Consider the following 17,600-nt stretch of genomic DNA (forward strand, 5'->3'; position numbering starts at 1 on the left):
AAAATAAAATAGACTGGCACTTTTAGAGCTTAAATTCTTTCCATTATTTTAAGCTTCCCTTTTGGAGACCATTTCTTGCTGGTTGAACCTTATTAAAAAAACCCTCAAAGGCATCTTCCTAGAATTTAATGCTATTAAGTATTTGGCTGAATACAAATATTTGGAAGAAATGGGTCTTTAGAGGCCAGCAATATGAGGGTGTGATTCATTAATCTAGGGAACTCAGTGAACAAGCTCCAGACAGATGTCGTTCAGCATTAGACCAGTATCTAGACTTCTAAGACTTTGAATATATTATACATGCATATATCATAGAATCATAGAATAGTCTGGGTTGGAAGGGACCTTTAAAGGTCATCTAGTCCAACCCCCCTGCAATGAGCAGGGACATCTTTAACTAGACCAGGTTGCTCACAGCCCCATCCAACCTGAACTTGAATGTTTCCAGGGATGGGGCATCTACCACCTCTCTGGGCAACCTGTTCCAGTGCCTCACCACTTCCATAGTGAAGAATTTCTTCCTTATATCTAATCTAAATCTACCCTCTTTCAGTTTAAAGCCATTATCCCCTTGTCCTATCGTTACATGCCCTTGTAAAAAGTCCCTCTCCAGCTTCCTTGTAGGTCCCCTTCAGGTGCTAGAAGGCTGCTATAAGGTCTCCCCAGAGCCTTCAATTCTCCAGGCTGAACAATGCCCACTCTCTCAGCCTTTCTTAATAGGAGAGGTGTTCCATCCCTCTGACCATTTTTGCGGCCCTCCTCTGGACTCTCTCCAACAGGTCCACATCTTTCCTGTGCTGAGGATCCCAGAGCTTGCTGCAGTACTCCATGTGGGGTCTCAGGAGAGCAGAGCAGAGTGGCAGAATCACGTCCTTCAACCTTCTGGCCACGCTTCTTTTGATGCGGCCCAGGATTCAGTTGTCTTTCTGGGCTGTGAGCACATGCCGCCGGGTCATGTTGAGCTTTTCATCCACCAGCACCCCCAAGTCCTTCTCCTCAGGGCTGCTCTCAATCCGTTCCTCCCCCAGCCTGTATTTGTGCTTGGGTTTGCCCAAACCCATGTGCAGAACCTTGCACTTGGCCTTGTTGAACCTCATAAGGTTCACACAGGCCCACCTCTCCAGCTTGTCCAGGTCCCTCTGGATGGCATCCCATCCCTCACGTGTGTCAACCATGCTACTCAGCTTGGTGTCGTCTGCAAACTTGCTGAGGGTGCACTCGATCCCACTGTCTATGTCATTGATGAAAATATTAAACAGTACTGGTCCCAATAAAGACCCCTGAAGGACACCACTTGTCACCAATCTCCATCTGGACATTGAGCCGTTGACCACTACCTTCTGGATGCGACCATCCAGCCAATTCCTCATCCACTGAATAGTCCACCCATCAAATCCATCTCTCTACAATTTAGAGAGAAGGATGTTGTGGGGGACTGTGACAAAGGCCTTACAGAAGTCCAAATAGATAACAACCATAGATCTTCTGTTGTCCACTGATGTAGTCACTCCATCATAGAAGGCCACTAGGCTGGTCAGGCAGGACTTGCCCTTGGTGATGCCATGCTGGCTGTCTCAAATCACCTCCCTGTCTTCCATGTGCCTTAGCATAGCTTCTAGGAGGGTCTGTTCCATGATCTTCCCAGGCACAGAGGTGAGGCTGACAGGTCGGTAGTTCCCAGGGTCCTCCTTTCTACCCTTTTTAAAAATGGGTGCCAAGTTTCCCTTTTTCCAGTCACCAGGGACTTCACCTGACTGCCATGACTTTTCAGATATCATGGAGAGTGGCTTGGCAACTACATCAGCCAATTCCCTCAGGACTCTGGGATGCATCTCATCAGGTCCCATAGACTTGCGTATATTCAGGTTCCTCAGGTGGTCTCGAACCTGATCTTCCCTTACAGCAGGAGGGGCTTTACCCCCACTAGTCCCCATCTTGTGCTGCATTGACTTGGCAGGGGCAAGGAGAGAAGTTGCCGGTGAAGACTGGAGCAAAGAAGTTGTTGAATACCTCTGCTTTCTCCTCATCTGTTGATACTAGGTTCTTGTTCATTCTTGTTCATCAGGGGAGGGTACTCTTTCTTTAACCTTCCTTTTCTAGTTGACATACCTGTAGAAGCCCTTCTTGTTATTCTTTACATCCCTTGCAAATTCAGCTCCAGCTGTGCCTTGGCCTTCCTGACCCCCTCCCTGCACAACCGGGCAGCTTCCCTGTACTCTTCCCAGGACACCTATCCCTGCTTCCACTGCCTGTGCAGTTGCCTCTTACTCTTTAGTTTGACCAGCATGTCTTGACTCAGCCACACTGGTCTCTTCCCTTCCCTGCCTGATTTCTTACACCTGGGGACTGAGAGCTCTTGCACTCTATGGAAAGCAACCTTAAAGATCTGCCAGCTCTGTTCTGCTCCCTTGTCCCTGAGGGCAGTTTCCCAGGGGGTCCTATTGACTAACTCCTTGAAGAGCTAGAAGTTTTCTTTCCTAAAATTCAGGGTCCTGACTTTACTCTTTGCCTGACCTCTATACCTCAGGACTGTGGACTCCACCAGTGCATGATCACTGCAGCCCAGGCTGCCTCCAATCTTGACGTCACCAATTAGCTCGCTTGCATTGGTGACCATCAGGTCCAGTATTGCATCCCCTCTGGTAGAGCTGTCTATTACCTGGCTTACGAAGTTGTCGTCATTCCAGGAGTCTCCTGGATTGCCTACAGCTCACTGTGCTACTTTTCCAGCAGATGTCAGGGTGGTTGACGTCCCCAGTAGGACACGAGCCTGTGAACACGATGCCTCCTGTAGCTGGAGTAAGAAGGCTTCGTCAATAGGCTCCCCTTGATTGGGCGGCCTGTAGTAGACACCAGGTTCCGTTTGTTGCCTTGGTCTCTCTTCTTACCCATAAGCTTTCAACCTGCTGGTGGCTATTCTTCGGAGACAGCTCTTCACACTCTAGGCAGGTCTTGATATAGGGGGCAATGCCTCCACTCCTCCTTCCTCACCTGTCCCTTCTGAACAGTCTGTAGCTGTCGATAGCTGCACTCCAGTTATGGGATTCATCCCTCCAGGTTTCAGTAATGGCAACTAGGTCATAGCTTTCTAGCAGCACACTGACTTCTAACTGTTCCCATTTGTTACCCATGGTGGATGCATTGGTGTAGAGGCACTTCAGCTGGGCTGTCAGCTGTGTCACCTTCTTAGAGGAACACCCCTTAATTCCTTTCAGGTATTTCACTGGTGTTTCCCTGTTGGCTCCTATTACCTCAGGAGCCCCTGGCTGATCTCCGTAAGACTTCAAGCATGCTGCAGTGTAGCCAGCACATCTCAGAGCAACAGGCTGAGGGCCCTTGCTAGCACCCTGTCCTTCTAATCTTGGTCATCCCACAGTTTGTCATGAGCACCCCTGGTATTATACCCCTCTCCCTTCAAGCCCATATCTCTGTGTGTGTCTTTTTTTGTGTATATATAGTCTGATCTGTGTCTAGATCTGACAAACTTCTAATTTTAGCTTTCTTTTCACATTTCTGGGGCTAATTTCACTTTTGACTGGGTCTCCGAATGCATCACACTTGAGATGTGAGTGGTCACTTCTCACAGGGACAGTCAGTGGAAATCACAGCTTGCTTTTGCTCAGAGTAGGCTTTGGACCTTATAATCCTTAAGGTTAATTGCTGTTACCTCCAGAAAGACAGACAGATCATTCCCTGTCATTTGTTTCACTCTGGAAACAGCCGCATCCACTAACTAGGTAAATTAAGTCATAGTAGTCTACTTCAGAGGATGTGGAGTTTTAGAGTACAGAGCACAAGCTGACTTCCTTGCTCCAAAGCTTAGGAAGCAAGAAGAGGCCAGGACTGCCTCATATACAGTCACAGAGCTCTCTCAGGCTCTGTTTCCCATTGGTCTTCCCAGAGAAAGTTTCTGTACAGTTGCTGTCATCCTTTTACCAACTCAGACTACATCCACACCACTAAATAAAAAAGATCCAGGAAATAAGCTTACGCATGACACCCTTGGTCATGTGTATTGCTTAATTGTTGGCTCACTTCCCAGCCTTTTTTGGACCACTCCAGCTACTGCTTTCCTATTGAAAACCTGGGTGTGACTCGGGGAGAATTTTGCTTTATACACTGTTAGCAAGAGACAGTACAGGTGGGTCTGCACCATTTGGCTCCTTCTGCCCTCCAGCGTGCCCCATCCCATTCACAGTAAGCTTTGAACTCCCAAATCCCCCAGTCTGTCCTTACGCGGCCTCCCAGGGCGTGCAGCACACCCTTGCTTTCATGTGACAAGAATGCCATGCTCTGGGCTGCAGCGTCAGCATGTGCTGTGTGGCAAAGCTGCAGCCAGTCCCTACAGGAGCAGTTGGTGTTGTCAGACAGCATTAACGTGTGGCCAGTCTGGCACTGGCTATGGACTTGGTCTCTTTGGTCTCCAGGTTCCCTCGGCGAGTGGAAAGGGAGAATAATCTAAAGGGCAGCATTGCCTCTTCTTAGTAAATGCCTTCTCGTTAAGAACAGAGACCGTGCTCCCCAGAAAATGTAGGTTTGTCTCTAACCTTTGGAAAAACAATTACGTTATTTCATATTGAAGCACTATCTTGACTTTGTACTGTTCAGTCATCTTTTTGCAATAACTGAGAAGGGTCTGTAGGGAAATGTCCTTGCAGGACAGTTATGCTGCTTTATGAAGGAAGCCGAGAGATTCCTAGGCTTTGTGCTGAGTAAGCAAACTTCAGAAATAGCACACTACAGTGTGTTTGCCCAGAGGCAGTGCTAACTAGCCACCCAGTGCTTTCAGTGCATGTGCTTGTGTATCTGTGTAGCATTGCTCCATGTTGTATGTTGGAGATCTTTGTTGTGTCACGTTGACAAACTCATTTTCTTGCTTTCCTGATTCCATTGGTTCCATTTAATTTGGGAAAGTCTAGTCAGCATGATGCATCCATAAATTGAATATATAAAAACCTACAAAGGTCGTATACAATACTTGTCACATTATTGCAGGTTGACATTCTCATGTTGATCCATACTAGCTGTATCCCGTCACATACCAGAATCCTTGCACTTGTTGTGGTGATCTAATCAGTCACAAATGAGATGCCTTTACCCTTCCAGAACTATTTGCAAATTCAGCAGGAAACAAGAGAGTCACTTCATTTTCTGCATTAAAAACTTTTATGGGAAGTCCTCTGTGTCAACAAATAGCAATTCACAGCAAAATATTTGGAAACATATGAACTAATTTTTCCTAGATGGGAATCTCCTTTTTCCTTTGAAGCTCTGAAGTGATTCAGTTCACTTTTCCCAAAGAGAAAATGAAATAAATAAAGTCTGACATGATAATCCTCCCATATCCACAGAATTCCCTGAGGTAGCTCTGAGATTATTACATTTCGTGCAAATGAAAACTGTTTTCACAAGTTTCAACAGCAGGTCACATTTTCATCAGCTCATAATCAGTAAAATATATGCATAGGTGTTTGTAGATGCATATATTGTTTCTCAGTTTTGAATCCATGAAATATGAGTACTAGTTTTTATTTATACATGTATTATGATTATCAGTGTGATTTTAAGATACTGTCTCTTGAAGGATTGACTTGGATTCTTCAAGAACCCTAAAACATTCTGAATGAATTTCATATGATTTTTATTCCTACAGTTTGTGAAGATTTTATTTGTAATTCATTATTCTCCACACTTTGAGTGCTTCCAGTAGTGTTTTTGGCTCTGCAGTGAGATCCTATTGTGCCAATGTGAAACCTTTTACGTCAGTGGGCCTCCAGCGAGAAGAAACGTCATCAGACCTCAGTGCAAGGCAGGGCCTCCATGTTTAATGGTTGTACAGGATGTTTTTGTGCATGGATCAAATTGCTGTTAAGTATTTTCACAATAAGTAGAATTTTTTTCACATCAGTCGAGATATTTGTGAGATGATTTCAAAGAGCAAGCAGGGTTACATGCTACAAAAAGTCAAACACAAAGTTGGAAAATTTCACTTTTCCATGCTATTTCAGGGGGATTGTTTTCCTTAATGTCTACCTTTAGTGGATATTGCTTTAAGTAAGACCTAACCTTAGTACAATGGACAAATAGCCCAGGTTACATTCAGACTAGTGAATGTTTTTTCTTTCCTCCGCAGACAGTAGTTCCTTCCATGAGTATAAGAGCAATCTAAAAGGTTATTGTGTAGAGTGAGGGAAGAAAGTACATTACAGATTAAGAGAAATAATTGCTAGGTGTGTTATGGAAATAAATTGAAGTTGGATAATGAGGGACAGTGGGTTCTTTTTTTGTTTGTTAGCCTGTGTCGTGGTTTAGCCCCAGCCAGCACCTAAGCACCACGCAGCCGCTTGCTCACTCCCCCTACCCGTATGGGGTGGGGGAGAGAATCGGAGGAGTAAGAGTGAGAAACACTCCTGGGTTGAGATAAGAACAGTTTAATAATTGAAAGAAAGTAAAATAGTAATGATAATAATAACAATATAGTAATGATAATTATTATAATTATTATTACCAGGACAGCCTGGTATTCCTAAAAAAGATTTTCTTTCTAGTATACTTTAGATAAATAAATATAATTTTGTTCCATAGAGCTGAAAACATTGTTGTGTCTTGAGAATGAATGAAACATAGTTATACTTTATAATAAGAAAAAAAACTTCGCATGCAAGTATCTCTGTATATATGTTTAATATTTGATGCCTGCCAAAATTGTCTAACCTGTCTGGAATGTAATAGTACACAATTTTGTGAGTCTTAACCACATATTTTTGTCATCTTAGCATTAATACTTGCAATTAAATCTTATCTATCATTCTACCCTGTTACCTCTTCAGCAAATGTGCACATTTTTAGGGAAAAAAAAGATTAACAAAGTTAAAAAATAAGGTCTTTTTTTCAGCTTTCTCCAATTTCAATGTTTAGTGTGTAAATGTGTATTACATGTTATATTTAAAGAATGAGAGCTCATGAGCAACTAAATTATTTCTACAAATCTGTAAACTCTAATAATGAAGTTTAAAGGTTTTTGAAGCCTTTGAAGCAAAATCCCAGTTGTAATGGAAGTTTTACACACACGTGGAATGAAGATAGGAGGTTCTAATAGGGAAAGCGTTGCTAATACTTTAGCTATTTGTATACTGTCAATCCAATTTTACCTTTATTGCTATCACAATTCCTGTCAAACTACGTTATTTTGCTTTTTTTTTTTTTTTTTAAGACACAAATGCACTGGTACTATGTAATTTATGAGAACTCAGGATACCAACAAGTTCTTCTCGAAAGTATTTGGTTGCTATCTTCCAGCAAAACACCTGTGCAGATCTGAGTGTGGGGAAGATGTGGTGTGTTACAGACTTAGCTCAAGGGAGTGCTTCATACGATAATGAGTGGAAGTTACAGGGAGGAGTGAGAGAGCTATCGTATCTCCTCAGCTTCAGATAGCCTAGGCAGCTGATGACCCTTGCTGCCAAAAAACCTGCCCTGGAGACTCTCAGCACGGCAGATAGAGAGGGAAGCAGCACTAGAGGCCACGTAAGCTGGGAGCGGGAGCTGGGTCATCTTTGTAGAAGAGTTGTCTGACAGAGTTTGGACTGCTGTGTGGAAATGCCAGCTTGTTTGCCTTTCTAGTTCTGCTCAAAAGTTTTGACAGGTTTGAGATGTTCCTGCAAAATGCTTAGATTCAATTACAGCAGCTTTTTTTCAATACAATAGTGCTGTCAAGAAATGTTCAGCTATTGAATTTCTTTGGAGTGATTCCTCAAAATAGATGTTTTTAAAACAGTTTTGTTTGTTTCTTTGTTTTCCCACTTCAGAATAAAATTTGGGAATGAAAACAAAAATTTTGCTTATTTCTCAGAGGTACCAGTGTTCTATAATGGTTCCTTACACAGGGGGGCTCTTCTCCACAAATCTGTGTATCAAATTTGTCTTTCACTTAAGAACTCATCCAGTTGTCAATCTCTCTTAAGGTCATGGACTCTCCTCAGTTTTAGTAATCCTTATGGGAAATGGGCCACATGTTTATTGTGTTTGGTATGCACTGTTTCCTTTTTTTTATTTTAAGAAATATTGCCATCTGTTGTTTTCTAGATTATTTTTTTAATTGATCTTTTTTTTTAAAAAGAGAAAAAATACTGTAATACTATCAAAAGCTTTAAGCGAGATAGGGCTGAAATTAGGTTATCTTACCATCAAATGCTCTTATGTAGAATTCTCTTTCTTTTCATTACAGCCTCTGAGCACATTCTTAGTCACACTCAGTTACCATCCATTATTCTGCTAATCTGGAGTAATGGCATGGTGGCAAAGCAGAAACAGAGTTAACACAACAGCTAAAGCAATTACATTGTAAAAATACACCATGCCCATATGTGGAGAAGAAAAACTTAGTGATGCTTTTGACAGTAGAGTACAGTAAGCTGAGCCAGGGCTGCCCAGCACAGTTATGTGCAGTAGACACCCAGAGCAGAGAGTCTGTCTAGCCATGTTCAGGTAGCTCATAGTACTGGCTCGACATGAGCTGGCCTGCTCAGATGTCATGGGGCCAGTTCCCTGCAAGGATAATAAAAGATGTGTTTTTCTAAATCTAATGCTTGAAGATAAATCCAACTTCCATGTTAGTATGAGTAGGTATATCACAAGAAGACAATAAATAATCTTTTCTTCTGTTATTTTCAGAGCCAAATTTTGTGTCATCTTATGACATTGGGAACTTCACCTACTTCTTTTTCCGGGAGAATGCGGTGGAACATGACTGTGGGAAAACAGTCTTCTCTCGTGCTGCTCGGGTATGCAAAAATGATATCGGTGGCAAGTTCGTGCTGGAGGATACCTGGACTACCTTCATGAAAGCTCGGCTGAACTGCTCTCGCCCTGGAGAAATTCCATTTTACTATAACGAACTACAGAGCACTTTCTTCCTGCCAGAATTGGACTTGATCTATGGGATTTTTACCACTAATGTGTAAGTAAATTCCATGATATAGTTTATTTTCTTGCTATTTGTGACAGAAAAAGCTAAAGCTTCTGAGCTGCTGTCTTCTGCATATGCCAACTAACCATCATAAATTCAAACTATTCTTTTGCCCAATCCATTGTCCTCTTGTGAACAAATGCTTCCCACATGAACTGTTGAAAGCATATGAAAGAAGAAAGAATTCTTAATATTGCCTTACAGCAGGGAGCCAGTTGTGTTTAAGACTATTCAGTCATCTTTTTCATAAATTTGTATAAAAACATTATTTTTTATTTTGTACACTGTTGTAATACATAAATACATTATGTATTTATGAAATAAATATTTTATAATTGTAATGTCACATGGTGATGAATTTGACATGATGTAATTTGACCATGTCAGGAAGCGCTTACCTTACCGAAAAGATCACAAGAGGTGCTTTTACATATTGGAAATTAGTACTAACATATACTCATGTGAGTTTGAGGGTCAAAAACCAAAAATCTAATCTAATTTTAACTGAACTTGTTATACCAACAAAGTAAAATTAAAAAATATGCAGTTTGGTCTTAAAAATTAAAATCTGTTAAATATTAAAACATTGGATGGACATAAAAGGTCCCTAGACTCTGACCTTGATATCAAGACTTGCTTAACTCTTGAAAGAAAAAGACATTCATCTCAGAAATATCCTTTGTTACTTTAATCATGATAACTGGAGTTCATGTGTTGCTCACTAAGAGCAGCCCATGCGTTATGGGTGTGCGGCCTAGTGTTCAGACCACTGGTACAGGAAATTGTATGTTTTGCCTGGGTGATGTTTATTCCTGTTTATTCCTCTAATGGGGTATCTTGTAAAGTGTGCAGTCCAAGTTGTTTTCTCTTGATGGGTTTCTGGAACTTGCATTCTTATTGCTGTACAACGTTTCTTGGAAGATGGGATTTTTGTGGAGATGTCTTAGCCAGGGGTTCCATAGGGTCTAGAGACATACCGTGCGTTGAAAATCCTTACTTCTGTCATGCTGCCATTGGCTGTATAGAAGAAACATTAATGAGCCCTGAGAATAGTCTCATCCTGAACTTTGTAACTAGAAGAAAGGTGTCCCTGATGCACGTGATTATGGGTGGGAGTAAAGTACAGCCTTGTGGTATTAGAGCAGCAGCAGAAGATAGGAAGTTCTGAGTTTCTCCCACACCAGCTACTTGGCAAGGCTGACAAAAAATTTAAATCCAATATCTGTGCCTAAATCAGCACATCATACATCATTACCTTGAGATACCATCTCCTGGCTGATCCTATCTGCTTTGTTAATTACTTGAAGGATTGGAGAATTACTGCCTTTTTATTTTGCAGCAAATGGACTTCTTAATGTTGTTACTTAGGTTAATGTTTATATTTCTTTTGCAGGAACAGCATAGCAGCCTCAGCGGTTTGTGTTTTCAACCTGAGTGCCATAACTCAGGCCTTTAATGGACCCTTCAAATACCAGGAAAACTCTCGCTCTGCTTGGCTTCCATATCCCAATCCTAACCCTAATTTTCAGGTACAGATACATGGGAGAAGGACAATAGTTTACATGAGGTTTTTTCAAAGTGCTCTATGGTTCATAGTTAATCAGTCCAGTTCTCCAGTATGTTATAGCCTAAGACCTTAAAAAAATTACGAAAAAAAAAAAATATGCTTAAGAGGTCTCCTTATTTCAACATACTTAATTTTATCCTTCTACAAAATAATTTGGGTTGAAAAGCAGATGTGCTTTGAAGGGTAGGAGAAAAAAGGCTTAACTTCAATCTTCTGTCAAAATGAAACACTATAGTTATCTGTCAAGGTAACAGTAATTCCCGGCTGAAGTATGATCAAACAGCTATTCTCTTTTAAATTGTATTTGTACTATTAGAACCTGAAAAAGGAACATTGACAGAAAAAACAAAAGGCGGGGTGAGGTGTGTAAAGGAGGAGTGGCCAGGATTTTGTATATTTTCCTGTGCAAGGTGGTCCACACTCCCTGAAGAGTCAGATTAAAACAGTTTGTGACATGATGTGCCCCGCATTTGAACTTGTCATCCTCAGAGGGTGTAATAATCTGCAGTTGGCTGACAGCGTAAAACTAATTAGTTCAAAGTGGGTCACTCAGTGGAACTTTCTACAAAAAGAAAGGGGTATTTCAGGTAAGCACATACGCATTATTTTCTTCTGCATAGTCACCACTCCTACTAGGACAATTTTAGTGAGTGTGATTCTAGCAAGGGAAGTGGAAGGGAAAACAGCATTAATTTAGTGCTTAACAACAACAGCTTTTCACCAAGATACTTAAGTGTATCCACCTTTCACCACCTTTGACCATCCCTTAATCTCAATGCAGTTTCATGGGTTCAGTGCCTTCCCTATCTTCTTGTAAGGGTCATGAGATCTTTGCAAGCATGAAACACAATCACCCATTGGGGATTGTAGGTAGTTTTAATTACTTCCTGATTTATGCAAGCAAAGGAAAATAAGGCACTGAATTTGCTCTGAATTACAGGCCAGAGCCATGTTACCTTTCCTAAATAGTATGTTTGGCATTAGCCCCATGTGACAAGACACCATTTAAGCCATATTGCAGAAGCAGGCTATATTTGTATATAGGTTTTGACATATTGTAGAAATACTTGTATTGTTGAAATAGTGACAGTAAGGGGGTCTAAGTGAGGCTAAATTTTTGAAGGAGAAAGCCTGAAGATAAGCTTGTATGTAAAAATCTTTTTTCTGACTAGTTGAGCAAGTCCAATAAAAGTTATTAACCTCTCCCTACAAACCTTGTATTAATGTGTTGATAATTATTGTGAGAGCACCGCATACAGAATGGTACATACAAACAAAGATGACAGCCTGATGGTTGTGTAAAAACAGTTTAAGTCTCTACTGTACTGTCAGCGCTGATCTCTAAATCCCAGTCAAGACAGAGGTGTTGAAGAAATTTCTTGCTTGGATAGTCTGGCTGATTTTAATATGGCTGGTACTTCATCAAATTTACAAGAACAGTGGCAACAGTTGTATCATATCTCATTGAGCAACAGCTTTGCAGGCCAGTGCAAGTGCTAAAAGCTGTAACATGGCCTTTTACAACACAATATTGAAGCCAATTGACATTAACTGATCTCTAAGTATCATTAGTGATATCGACCTTCTGTTCTTTGCAGGTGCTGTCTTTTATTATGTTGAAATTTCTGTTAGATTTCTGGCTCCATAACTGCAGCACTGATGTATACCAGAAGCTAGTCTAATGCTTAGAGCTAGGTGTAACCATTTTTTGTGACGTGATGGTGCATTAGAGTACGTACTGCCCATAGATGGGGTATATTCATTGGCTGAGTCACTGGTTTCCTTCCCAGAAAGGAAGACTTTTCTTTTGTGGAGTGCTTGTGATAAAATATCAGAAGTTCTGTTTGTGTAGTCTCGGAAGTAGATTTATCCTCAGAGTATTCACCTACTCAGCAATAACAGACAGAAGTATGTGGTTTGAAGGAAGACTGCTGCTATGTGGTGATAGTTACATCAGACATTGTATTTCCAAGACTGGATTATATTAATGAAATATTTTCCAGATTAGAATACTATTGGAGTCCCAGATTTGAGGAACACTTTTTTTTCTCCAGAGGTTGTTGCTTTTCTCTTTACACAAGATAATTTCCATTGTAAGACCAAGGACCATATGTATTTCAGTGTACTATGAGCATTCCAGCTGGAATCTTTCCTTCATGATAGATTCAGAGACATTCTTCTTTGGAGCAGTTTACTTTTTTCACTGGCCTGACATGCAGGGTGCTCACAGAGCAAGTAATTGTTTCCTGCCAGTTGCTTAACTGTCTTTCCTCGTCATATGATCTCTCATTATGAAATTATTTATTTGAGTTTTTCTTAACATTTGTGGATTTGGAATGATCATTTAATTTCAGTTTGAAAACATGGCAATAATGAAAAAAATAACTGGTAGGGTTTTGCACACTGTATTATTTTGTTGATGCTGTAACTCACAGCATAATTTATGACCTAGTAGAATAGAATGAAAAAGTATGACTTAGGTATGTCTTTCACATCACCAACATATTTGATAAATGCTGTGAAGTACTGTTTTAATTCTCTGATGCAATTATGCATGAATAAACACGTGGATGTTTACATATTCACATGTACTAAGCATCTTTCTCTTTTGTGTCCTCAGTTAGTTGAAGACTTAAACACAAAGATGCTAAAATTAACTGCCACTTATTTTGCTTTGTTTATTTGTGTTTGAAATTTGTGCATGCAATTAGTGAATGTTTGCATGTAAGGAAAGAGTACAGTTTTCAGATATAAAATACAGTCAGTTCCAAAGCAAAAATGTCTTTGCTGTGGATAACCCTTTATAGTTAGAGCTCCACACTGTCCATTCTTGGCTAGTGAATGCATGGTCTGAAGAAGCTGGTAGCACTGTGCATGGTGCTGTAACCTGGGATTTCTGTCAGACCCTGGCTGTGGTAGGACATGGGCTTTCCTTGAAAAATGTTATGTCTTTAGCACTGTGTTTGTGTAAATTATAAAGAAAACTATTCAGAAAATTCTGTGGTTTGTTGGCTGGTAGTTTTTCTCCTTCCTGCCCTGGGACCATAAGGATATAGCAAAATATTACTATAGCCCACTTGTGGTGGTCAGTCTTGTGCCCTTCCATATTGTTTAGATTTAGGGAGCCTCCACAGTACTGCTTCAGGAAAGTGGAGCTTCCTCAATCACTGTGTGGACAGTATGGTCAGCACCAAAATGAGACCTGAAAGTGGAATTCCAGACTGTCACTACAAGATATACTCTTGTTTTTTATTTTCGTGTGCTGTAAATCAGAGAGTAAATCTATTGTTATTGACACATACAGTAATGTTACTCTTCTGTGTTTACAGTGTGGCACCATGGACCAGGGTTTATATGTAAACCTGACTGAGAGAAATCTTCAAGATGCTCAAAAATTCTTCTTAATGCATGAGGTCGTTCAACCAGTTATTCCAATTCCTTACTTTATGGAAGACAACAGCCGATTTTCCCATGTGGTTGTGGATGTTGTGCAGGGCAAGGACATGCTTTTCCATATCATCTACCTTGCCACAGGTATGATTTCTGCATTGCTGTGATAACTGCAAAAGTTTATGAGGTATACGAGTTTTAAGGTTCTGTGAATCAGTTATGGAATATGTATAGTGCACCTTGAACAACAGCTTTTCCTCTTTGACAGCATTAACTCTACCTTCTACCTTTTCTCAGTAGATGAATTCAGCAGTTCACAATGTCTTTGTATTATATTGTGAACTCAAATTTTGGTGTCTGTTTCCTATTCTCCTTTGAAGGTATGAAGCCTGCATGCTCTTGAGGGAGTGAATGGTTGGAAATTCTACAAACAGGACTTCACAAGTTTCTCTTTTATCCTTTTTATGTAGTTCAGGGTACAATCTTGCCCAAGATAAGATGGTTTAGGGTCCTCTGAGATAGAAGTAACTACAAATCGGAAATACAATTACTGCTATTGCTATTTCTGACTTTTCTGCTCATAAATATTTTATTACCTTTCCTTTTCATTTCAAGTAATTCATTACGCAGTTTTACACCCTGCATTATTATTTCTCCATTTATATGTGAGCTTAGCAATGAAAGGAAAATAATCCTACACCTAAAATTACTTTGGTTAGAAGTATTGCTTTCTTGGTTCAAAATTTCAAGCTTCTTAAAAATAGCAAGGGTGTCAGAGAACTGTTTTTGCAGAAAAGGATATCCACAGCTGAGACTGAAATACTAGGTTGGAGTAACATGTTTAGAGCCTCATGGCATAAGACTTAGGGTAGTTCTCAAATACTTACTCCCATGAACATTAGTAGGGGATAGCTCATCAAAGCAATGGTTTGTTAATGTGCATAGTTTGTCTCACAGTGAGTAGGCACCAAACACGGTAAGTTTAGGGAAAGAATCTGTTGAGCAACAAGAGGAAAAAAAATCCTAATCCTATTTATTACATCTTGCAATCGAAGTAAATTTCAAAATTGTCATTGATTCAGTAGAAACTGGATCAATCCTTTTAATTACTATAATTGTGATTTACTAATGAAAATTGTATATTCTATAGCTTATCATTTATCAAGAGCCCCCCCCAAAAATTGTGCATTGTGATTCAATATATTATTTAATTTTCCCTTGAAAGCATGATACCATTTTTCAGAGTTTGAGTCTGAAGAAATTTTATAGTAATTTGGTGCATTCAAGTGAGACAGTATTTCTTTGCATATTATTCTTGTAGCTTTCTCATTGTGCTCCTTGACAGATAGGCAGTAATATCAAAGTTTTTAATAAGTTAAAACTGTGCTCGGATTTGACCAGTTGTAGTCAAAACAGCCTGCTGGTTGGTAAATCATAGCATTTTAAGTGAAATCTTGCCAATACTAAATGCTGTTTGTATTGTAGAGGTCTCCTGACAGAAACTGAATTACAGAAACATGTACTGAATTGGTTTTATATGAAGAGACTATCACTGCATTGTGGGATATTTACATTGCAATGACAGTGCAGAGAATGATGTCATTTGTCATAATTCTAATTGGTTTCAGTTTTCCTTACTGTGTTTCCTTTTATGTTTGATTCAGTGAGGATCTAAAACGTTACATTTCATGGTTCATTAATAAATTGTGTTCAGTAAAGGTTCTAGGTTATTTTAATGCATCTTTCTTGCTGCTAAAAAGATATAGCTCCTATACTCCTTATGATGTATACTTCCCTTCCACTTTTATTCTTCCCTGTACGTCTGGCTTTAGTTGTTCATGGAAGTAGGATACTACTTTAGCTGGTTCTTTAGTCTGACTCCAGCACATGCTTTTATGTAATCAGACAGTGTATGTTTTATAAGTGTGAGAAGCTGTATGGTGAAAACCCCAGGTAACAATATAGCGTTCTTGAAGTTTTCTTGACAGAGCCAATTTTATTTCACTTCTATTTCACTGAATCACAGTGGCTTTTGTTAACATTCCTTCTGCCCCTCCCCCCAACTGAGTGTAAGTACTAAGCTTTATTTTCCATGGAATATTAATACTCACTTTTCACAGAAATTACCTTTTTGGTAGATTTTGAGATTACCACACACGTTTATATATAAATACCATACCTACAATACATAAGGAAAGTTTAAAAATCCCAAGATATACCAAAATACAGTGTCATTTACTTAAAATCTTATGATTTGAGGAGAAAGGCAGTATTTTTACCTTCTTTGGGGTGCAGGTCATAATTTTAATTTCATGATATTGGCAATAACGCAGCATCTTAGTTCTCCATAGTCCTGTCTCTGCTTGTGTAGAAGCTGTGAAGCAGTTAGCATTGAGTTTGCATCCTAAACTACATGTGCTAAAAGATTAGAGAAAATACCACTGCTTCTGTAAACAACAGAAACAAAAAGGCAGCAGCCTTAGCTTTGGAAGCAGACCAAGTTTAATAGTTTTGAATTCATCCAGCGTCGGGCCTTACTCCTGCATACAATGTCATTTACCCCAAGCTCCTAACACTATAAAGCCTGTGTATGTTTGGGAGAGGTGGAAGAGCGGGGTTACAGTCACTACCAGACTGAGAAACGTTGCCATTATTGTATCATTTCTGTTTAATTTACTTGGAATATTAAAAGTGGTGGCAAATTAAATCTGGAGTTAAATTTTTGCCACAATGCTTCATCTTCAAAAAAAGCCAGAGGAACGATCTGGGAAACAGTGGGCCGATTTACATTCAGTCCCTGGGAAAATGAAGGAGCATACCTCCTTGGAGCACACTTCTGTGCTCACATGATGAAGAAGGTGGTGATTGGGAACATTAAGTATGGATTTCCAAAGGGTGAATCACACCTGACCAACCTGATTACTTTCAGTGGTAAAATAACTGGATTTGTGCATGAGGAGAGAGTAGTACCTCAACTTTAGCAAGGCTCTTGGCACTATCTTCTACAATGTTCATATATCCAAATAAGGATGTATGGTCTGTATGGGTGGATGACTGGATGTATAAAACCTGCTTGGATGTCAGGCTCAGAGGGTGGTTATTAATGGAATGTATACAAGTGGTAGGGAGCTGAGCACTGTCCTGTTTAATCAATGACCTGGAGGAGACAACAGATGCACCCTGTCAAGTGTGCAGATGACACCAGACTGTAGTTACACTGGAGGACAGTGCTGCCAACCAAAGAACCTAGACATGCTGGAAGGATGGGCTCGCAAGAACCTCAGGAAATTCAACAGGTACAAATATGAAGTCCCAAATCTGGGAAAGACTAACTCTGTGCAATGATTGAGGCTGGGGACTGACTGTCTGGGAAGGAGATCTGCTGAAAGAACTTGGGGACTTTGGTAGACAGCAAGCTGAACATGAGCCAAGAGCATGTGCTCACAGCAAAGAATGTCAGCAGCATCTCAGGCTATGTTAACAGGAATATAGCCAGTAGGTCAGGGGAAGAGATTATCTCCATGTACTCAACACACTTTAGACCACATCTAGTTTTGGCCTCCCTCTAATATAAGAAGAATGTTGATAAAAAGGAGCAAATTCAGTGGAGGGCCACTTTCTGTTGGGGACTGGAGCACCATGCCCTAGGAGGAGAAGCTAAGGGAACTGGCCTTG

At 40.2% G+C, this 17,600-nt stretch overlaps 1 protein-coding gene across 1 annotated transcript in view; it reads left to right on the forward strand.

The window, feature by feature from the left end:
* Positions 1–17,600, forward strand: part of SEMA5A (semaphorin 5A) — a 246,221-nt gene that overhangs the window by 100,746 nt on the left and 127,875 nt on the right. The window contains exons 7-9 of the mRNA XM_075705196.1: positions 8,674–8,959; positions 10,362–10,497; positions 13,865–14,069. Of these exons, the coding sequence (XP_075561311.1) occupies positions 8,674–8,959; positions 10,362–10,497; positions 13,865–14,069 (627 nt within the window). The remainder of the gene's footprint in view (positions 1–8,673; positions 8,960–10,361; positions 10,498–13,864; positions 14,070–17,600) is intronic.

Source organism: Pelecanus crispus, chromosome 2, assembly GCF_030463565.1.
Source record: "Pelecanus crispus isolate bPelCri1 chromosome 2, bPelCri1.pri, whole genome shotgun sequence".
Taxonomy (NCBI): domain Eukaryota; kingdom Metazoa; phylum Chordata; class Aves; order Pelecaniformes; family Pelecanidae; genus Pelecanus; species Pelecanus crispus.